This window comes from Arachis ipaensis, chromosome B01 (genome assembly GCF_000816755.2).
Source record: "Arachis ipaensis cultivar K30076 chromosome B01, Araip1.1, whole genome shotgun sequence".
NCBI lineage: Eukaryota > Viridiplantae > Streptophyta > Magnoliopsida > Fabales > Fabaceae > Arachis > Arachis ipaensis.
Window position 1 is genome coordinate 21531601 of NC_029785.2, and position 9204 is coordinate 21540804.

Below are 9204 nucleotides of genomic sequence, written 5' to 3' on the forward strand. Positions count from 1 at the left end.
GAGAGGAAGATGATTGTGTCAATCCTGTGGAATTGGTGTATGTAATACTTTAACTATAGTGAAAATTCCACCACAACACTGGATGTAGGTTGCATTGCACAAGGCAACTGAACCAGGATACATGATGGTGTCAGCTTCTCTCTTTCCTTCTCTGTTCTGTTTTCTGATATTCATGAGACAAAAAGAAATTGTCTCATAAATTTTCTGCTGCTGAGTTCAAATATATTCAGATTGAAAGTTTGTAATTAAAGGGTTATTTCATTAAAGTAAAAGAAGGCCATAGATTCAACCCCTCCTTCTCTAAGCCTTCTACAACCTTCAATTGGTATCAGAGCCAAGGTCTCAAGAATCAAGCTTCATCGCTTGGAGTAAAGGTCTAATGGCGAACAACTTGGGCACAATCACAGTTGCCTACACTCTAACTGAAGGCCAGTCAAACAATAGGCCTCCCTTCTTCAACGGAAAGATCTATGCCTACTGGAAAGAGAGGATGTGAATCTTCATCCAATCCATTGACTACAATATATGGAAGATTATTGTAAGCGGCCCCAAGATTCAAAAAAAAAAAAAAACAAGTGCTGATGGAGTGGTAACTCCAAAAGAAGAAACTGAATGGAATGACAACGACATAAAGAAAGTGAAGCTGAATGCTAAAGCCATCAACCTTCTTCACTGTGCTATCAGCATTGAAGAGTACCGATAGGTGTCTAGATGCAAGACAGCTAAAGAAATCTAGGAGAAACTCCAGGTTACACACGAAGGCACTAAATAGGTCAAAGAAACGAGGATTGATATGCTGCAAAAAGAGTATGAGATGTTTAACATGAAGGATGGAGAAAGCATTGATGAAGTGTTTGAGATATTCTCAATCATAATCAACAACTTCGATGCTATGGGAACAACCTACTTAGAACAAACCCTAGTGAGAAAAGTCCTTAGAAGCCTCACAAAGGAATGGGAAACAACATCCACTATCCTAGCCAAAAGCAATAATCTAAGTCTAATAACATATGATGAGATGAGTTGAGATGGAAACCTTTCCTATGAAACCACACACACAAACCAAGACTCAAAGAAAAAGGGAATAACCCTTAACTCAAAAGTTGAATCAAAAGAAAGTGAGTTTAGCGATAGTTTTTCAGATGATAAATTTGTGTTTTTTGTTAGGAGACTTAGAAGGCTGATGAGGAACAAAGGCAAGTACAAAGGGTCAAGCTCAAAGGAGTACAAGAAGGACATGAGCAAGGTGGTTTGTCACCATGACAAGGAAGCTGGACATCTCAAGTACAACTGTCCAAAACTCAAAAAGGAGGATAAAGGAAAGAAAAAAAAGAAGTGAGTACTCATGGCATCTTGGGAAGACCTTGAGAATGATTCGGATGAGGAAGAAGACCCTGAATGCGAAGCTCAAATCTGCTTCATGGCTGGTGATGATCAAATTGATGAGGTAAATTACTATGATTTATCCATAGATGATTTACATGTTATAATTGATGATCTCACACTAAATTCTGCAAAACTGCTAGAAAAATACAATAAATGTCAATATGAAAAAGAAATGCTGAAAGCTGAAAATGATTTTTTGAGAGAAAAGGTGAAGGAAACCGAATGTGCTTTGGATATTATTGAAGAAAATAGATTTCTGAAATCTGAACTTGAAAAACTAAAAGAAAAACACATTATGGATCCTTCTCAAGAGCTTATTGCTGAAAATAAAAGATTAAATGAAATGATTAAAAGATTGAATGGTGATTTAGCAAAATTTGCTCAAAGTTCTAGCAACTTGGACAAATTACTTGCTAGTCAAAGACCATTGTTTGAAAAATATGGTTTAGGATTTGTAACCAAGGAAAGTGCAGTTTTTAATGATTCATCTTTGAAATTTGTGGCTTCTTCATCAAAAACTAAATCCACTTCCAACAAATCTGGTCTTGGATATGTTCCCACATATAAAGAGGAACTTGAAGAACTTTGTCCTAGTGAAACTGTACCATCATCAAGAACCGAACCTACATCAAATAGGTCGGGTCTAGGCTATATTTCAACAAATGAGGTTTTTCTCAAAAAGCCATCTTATAACAACAGAACCTCGTATTCAAAAAGCTCACATGTTTTCAAAAATATTGGTTTTGAGGCATTTACAAAAAGGAAAAGCAACAAAAATTATTTTGTCAAAAGAAATGCTTATCCTTCAAAAACCAGAAAAACTCAACGTTTTAATCATTTCCAGTATCGAAATACAAATCAGTTTCAGCAACATATTTCAGGAAATCATTGCTTTAACTGTAAGAAAGCTGGTCACACTACAAGAAAAAGGCGCATTTGTAACAAAAAATATTGTTACAAAACGTCGAAATTTTGAAACAAAAGTTTTTTGTAACAAAAAAAGGGTCCATTGCAGTAAGTCCCGTTACAAAAAGTTTTTGTAACGAAAATGGAACTGTTACAATTCAATACCATATTTTGTAACAATTTTTTCTGATACAAAAAACCAGAAGCCGATACAAAGTGGTAACAAATTTTGATTTTGAAGGTATTTTTCGTGACAGTCAATTTTTTTCCTATCAAAAAATTTTGTTACAAAACGTAACATGATTTTGTAACATTTTTTTCCTTTAGTTAAGAAAGCAAATTAATTATTTTGTAACAAATTTTTTTTATTACAAATTACATGCATAATTTACTAAATTATTTTTTAAATTAACTAATATATTAACGATTTTAATAAGCAAGTTTACATGTATATAATATGCAAAAATATACATAAGTCAAACAAGATCCTTTTAGCTAAAATTGAAACAAAATAACATTAGCTAGTGAGTACATTGATTAGTTCAACCAAAACATAAAAGTTCTAACATAAAAGTTCAACCAAAACATAAAAGTTCTAACATAGATTAGTGTCTCTATGCATCAAAACATTCTTGAGCCCTCAAGGTAGCATATGGTCACCATTTCAGCATTCCTATAAATAAAAAAAAAACCGAATCAAAAAAGTTAGAAACAAGATATAACACTAATTATAATTTTTCCACTAAGTTTTATCCAAAATGTTTAAAAAAATTTCGGCAGAACCTCCCCTAAAACTTGGATATTTCCACCGTCCACAGTTCCAACAAACACAACCAATTCATAACTTATGTCTCAGCCATACCCAACCAAATTTATCAAACCAAATAATAGGACATTTGTCATTTTTCAACCATGACACAAGTAAAATGTGATAAATAGATCCATATACAAATTAAAGTATACTAATATAAAATGAGAATCATCTACGAGTTCAAAACTTAGAAGTTAAAATTAACTAATTCCTTAAGAATATATTCTCAGAGTTCAAAACTAGCCAATCAAAAATACAAATTATCAAGAATTAATAATTCAATATATAAACTTGGGCTAACTAATCACAATTGCATTAGTACCTTAGAATAATACTCAATTGCATTTTTGAAGTCCTTGTCTCCAAATGCAATATCCCCAAACTTTTTTGTGTTCAATATATCTTGCACTTGTTGTGTCCACTCTTAAAAGAAAGCTGCAACAACATTCTCGGTTAATTGACAAGAGAAACCACAAAAGAAGTTGGTAGAACAAGATATACAATTATAGTCTTGTGAGAAATTACCAAGGGTTTGTGCTAATCAACATCTCAGTACAAATAGAAGAAGAAAAAACAACCAACATAAAAAGTAGATCCAGCCTTGTACACAAATTTATGGTCATTGAGAAAAGCAAAAAAAAAACATATAACAAATTAATGACTTAAAAAAATGTGAAACGTTAAAACAAGAACAAAAAAAACTAAGACATGGAAATTGAACATTTTTGTACCCCTCTCTTCCTCCGCGAGCTCGCACCGGTGATGGCCTCCTCGCGGCTCCATAATGGTGATGATGGAAAGCCTGCAGCAGACGCGATGGCAGCTCTCTCCCCCTCAGCGATCTCTGGCCTGACCTACGGCTCTTCTCTCCATGCATCTTCTCCCGGCGAAATCGACGGCAATGGCGAGGCATGTGACGGCGGCTTCCGATGGCCTGACCCATGGCTTCCAATAAATTATTAGGACCATCAGCCATCCAGAGACAACAAATTACCTCAATTTTAGAAATGAACCTACATAGGATACACTTGCTTAGATAAAATAAGCCTGGATAACATTTTGACATACTTAGGATACACTTGCTTCACCAACCAAGTAGAAAAGGAACTTGTTAGTTGTTACTTCTAATCCAAACATGAACAATACATATTGATGACAAAAACTGCAAATGAATCAATGAACATACAAGTATACAAGGGTACTGTATGCCAAGTGAGGAACATACTGCATAAAAGTAAAACACTTTCCCGTATTAATAATTAAACATTAGCTAGAAACCTTACAGAATAATAAGGAATTAAGAAAACTTACAGAATAAGCCAATCATCAATGTCAGCAAGATCATCACAAATAGAATAAAGAACAAAATTAGAATTCAACACTAATGATAACAAGAAATGTTCAAATGTGACATGAGAAAGCTTCTAACACAATCACCAAGTTCAAAACTGAGAGATCAGGGCTAACAATGCACCCGCGAACAGACTTTCTCCTACGCTCTCCATTGCGCCTTCCATATCCATGGAAGCAAGGAGTTCCTGCCCAGATGCATGGCAATCAACATTAAGTAAGTCAAAAGAGCTAAAAACACTTGGTAATGAAAACTATGAATTGTGCACCCTACTTATAGCAAGACAAAGCCAAAATGAATGGCATGTATTATTGAATAGTTTATAGTCAACTAAGGAAGGAACCTTTAATCTTTAGAATAATCATACCTCTGTGAAGCAAAAGACGAACACGACCAGGGGTCAACACTCCTTGCTTCATTGGGAATCCTTGCTTGTCACAGCCACCGGTGATTTTGAAGACATAGGGTTCATTATGTAATCGATATCAATAGATGAATCTGAAAAAAATACTACATTTACACTAACAGCAATGGGACAAAAATTACAAAGCTTCAAATTATAACAAGAAATCCGGAGCACTATAATGTATAAAGAAAAAATAGAAGAAGCACTATTCTAGAGCACCGCCACTTCAAAGTGGCATTCTTTAACATAACACAGTATACAACACAAGAACAACAACAATAGCAATAAGAAAGAATTGAAAAGAGGAACGGTGACTCCACGAACGGCGACTGGGCGCAGCAGGGCGAACAGAGCCTCCTCCTTTTTCCTCTGTCTTCCTCTCTCTACGCGTCTGTCTCTCCTGTGCGTCCTCAGCGTCGTCCATGATGGGAGATGCGACGGCGGTGGAAGCTAGCAACGACCCGCTCGCGATGAAGACGATGACGGCGGCGGCTTCCCTCGGCGACAGCAGAACGCAAACTGACGGTGGCGATGGAGGCACAGCGGCGCTCCTTCCTCGCGGAGCTCTTCCTCTCGCTCAACGTCTCCTCCATCCTGACAGCGACACGACGGCGCGGCAGCAGTGATGCCCGCCGGCGCCATCCTCCCTCTTTCCCCTCTCCTTCTCTTGTTCTCTGATTCCAGCTTCCCCCTTTCTTTCCCTCCCCGTTCTTCCCTTTCTCTTGCTGTGTGTGTGTGTTTTTGTGTTGTGTGAGTGCATTCAAGGGAAAGGGGGGTGTGACGGCTAGGGTTAAGGTGAGTGAGTGGGGGTGAGTAGGATTAGAATAAAATTAGATTTTTTTGTGTGACTTAACAAAATTAGAGTTAGAATTTTTAATTTGAGAATTAGAAATTGTTTTTGGAAAAAATATAAAATTAAAATTTTTGGATAAATTTCAAAATAATTTTTTTTAGTTACGAAAATTCTTGTATTTTCTGACAAACAAATAATTTGTTACAAACAATATTGAATTTCGTGAAAAATTAATTTTTTGTTACAAAATAATTAGAGTTTTTGAAACAAATTGATTATTTTGTTACAAAATATTTTAAAATTTTGCAACAACTTGATCTTTTGTTACAAAATATTATAAAATTTTGTAACAAAACATCGTTTCGTTACAAAAGCCAATATAATTTGTAACAAAAAAATTAAATTATTACAAAATAACAAAATATTTTGTAACAAATTATATTGTTGTTACAAAACATTATTATTATCTAACAATCACTAATTTTTGTTACAAAAAACTAATTTTTTGTAACAATTTTAAATTTGTTACAAAGTTTTTGTTACAAATATTCCATTTTCTTGTAGTGTCACTTTTACTCACAATGTTTCATTGAAAAAAGAAGAGTAGGAGACCAAGTTTACAATGTTGTTTGTGACTTTAATGCACTTGGGCAACCAAGGTGGATTAACTTCAAAGGATCCAAATTAATTTGGATACCTAAGGTTGATTAAAATCTTATGCAGATTTGCCTAGCATCCAAAAAAAAGAAAGATATGTGGTACTTGGATAGTGGGTGTTCTAGGCACATGACTGGAAAGTCAACCTTCTTCATCAAACTAAACAAGTATGATGGAGGTTTTGTGACCTTTGGAGATGATGGAAAAGGTAAAATTGTGGCTGTTAGAAAAGTAGGTAATAATAATTCTACTTTTATTGATGATGTCTTTTTAGTAAATGATTTGAGGCATAATCTTTTGAGTATAAGTCAATTGTATGATTTGGGTTATTTGGTGATTTTTAAAAGATTGGAATGATGTGTTGTAAATAAAAAGACCAATGATGTGTTGTTTATTGCTAAGCATTATGATAATGTGTATGGACTCACACTTGGTGAACTAAAGGATCAAAATATAGCTTGTTTTCACTCTAAAGAATTTGAAAAGTAGCTATGTCACAAGAGATTAGGCCACGCTAGTATGTTTCAAATAAACAAGCTTGTCAAGAAAGGATTAGTGAGAGGTCTTCCTTTGATAAAATTTGACAAAGACATCACTTGTGATGCTTGTCAAATGGGAAAACAAACTAAGAGTTCATTTAAATCAAAGGAAGACATCTCCACTAAAAGACTACTTGAACTGCTATATATTGATTTATTTGGTCCAACAAGAACTCAAAGCTTAGGTGGTAAACACTATGGTTTAGTAATTGTGGATGACTACTATAGGTTTTGGGTGGGTTTTATTTCTTGCACACAAAAATGAAGCCTTTTCGGCTTTTGAAAATTTTAGCAAGAAAGTTCCAAATGAAAAGGATTTAAAGATCACCTCAATAAGAAGTGATCATGGAACTGAATTTGAAAACTAATTATTTGAATCCTTTTGTGAGGAATATGGAATATCACACAACTTCTCGTCCAAGAACTCCACAACAAAATGGTGTTGTGGAAAGAAGAAACAGAAGTTTTCAAGAAATGACAAGAGCTATGCTTTGTGAAAGTAATGTTCCAAAATTCCTTTGGGCTGAAGCGGTTAACATTGCTTGCCACATTTTAAATAGAACTATCATAAGGAAATTTTTGAAGAAAACTCCTTATGAACTTTGGAAAGGCTACCCACCAAATTTAAATTACTTGTATATCTTTGGATGCAAATGCTTTATTCTAAATAATAAAGAAAATTTGGAAAAATTTGATCCAAAGGCATATGAGTGTTTATTTGTAGGATACTCCACAAATAGTAAAGCATATAGAGTTTATCATCAAGATGCTAGAATAATTGAGGAGTCCATACATGTTACATTTTGTGACACTAACTTGGTTCAAAGCATTTTGAAAGATTGTGATACAGGAAATCAGTTTCAAAAAGATGAAAAAGCCCAAAATCATGAAAGTGAAAATTCTGAGAAACTAAATCAGAACCTGCAGCTGCTGAAAATCCAACACGAGACAATTCTGTTTTGTCTCATGAATTTGGAGAAAATCCTAAAACCATCAGTTCCTTGAGTCCCTTAGTGACTGAATCTGCCTCCAAGTCAACTAGACCTCGGGAATGGAGATTCTTAAAGAATTATCCACAGGAGTTTGTCATTGGGGATGTTTCACAAGGTGACAAAACTCGTTCCTCCACTAGAAAAGCAATTGAAGAAATAAACATTGCATTTCTCTCTCAACTGGAGCCTCAAAATATCAAGGAAGCCCTTGATGACCCTTCTTGGGTAAAGGCAATGGAGGATGAGCTTCATGAGTTTGAAAAAAACCAAGTGTGGACATTAGTTCCAAAGCCTTGTGGAAAGAAAGTGACCGGCACCAAGTGGATATTTTGGAACACGCTTGGTGAAGATGGAAGCATTGCTAGAAATAAAGCAAGATTGGTAGCACAAAGATATGACCAAGAAGAGGGAATATATTTTGACGAATCCTTTGCCCCTGTTGCCCGAATAGAAGCCATAAGACTTCTTCTAGCTTATGCTGCTTATTGTGGTTTCAAATTATATCAAATAGATGTGAAGTGTGCATTTTTAAATGGTGTAATAGATAGAGAAGTGTATATGGCACAACCACCTGGTTTTGAAAATAAAAAATTTCTTAACCATGTTTTCAAACTATCAAAAGCTCTCTATGGTTTAAGACAAGCTCCTAGAGCATGGTATGAGAGACTGATGAGTACATATTTGAAGATATTTTTTGCCTTGATTTGAATGGATTTCATCACATAAACTCACACTTAACCACCAAAATAGCATACTTTTGTGTTTTATCCCTAAATTGAACCTAAATGTGAAAGTATGCATTTTTGTGCCTAAATTAAGCAATTTAATCCCACTTTTATTCTATTCGATGCCGTGATATGTTTTTGAGCGATTTCAGGACAATTAGGCAAGAATGGGTTGATAGAGGTGGAAGGAAGCATGTAAAAAGGGAGAACACATGAAGAAAACAAAGAAGAAGCATATACTGAAGTGTGCATGCGTACAACACTCTGTGCAAGCGCACAAGAGCAGAATCAGCTTGTGTGTGTACGCACAACCTTCCGTGCATACGCACAAGTGAAGATTTAGCAAGTGTTGGTATGCACACATTTGTGCGTACGCACAAGTCCCTGCGCGGGACTTCATTAATGAAGCACGTGGCTCACGATTTTGGGGATCTCTTGGCCCAATTTTTAGAGTTGCTGAAGCCTTTTGTGATGCTGTATCAAAGGGAAATGATCATACATGAAGACAGGCTTCTCATGAGGACTTAGAACTTTTTTTTACAATTTTCCATAGTTTTAGGAGTAGGAGTAGTGTAGGGTAGTTTTCTTCATTTCTCCCCTAGAGTTTCATTTCCATTTCCATTGTAGCATTTTATAGT

The 9204-nt window shown here is 35.2% G+C and overlaps 1 protein-coding gene across 1 annotated transcript; it reads right to left on the reverse strand.

The window, feature by feature from the left end:
- LOC110265524 (40S ribosomal protein S6-like) lies at window positions 4428–4939 on the reverse strand (the record flags this gene model as incomplete). The annotated part of the gene is made up of 2 exons (XM_021108420.1): window positions 4428–4641; window positions 4822–4939. Coding segments are annotated over 2 exons (255 nt in total), but the record flags the coding sequence as incomplete, so codon positions are not given.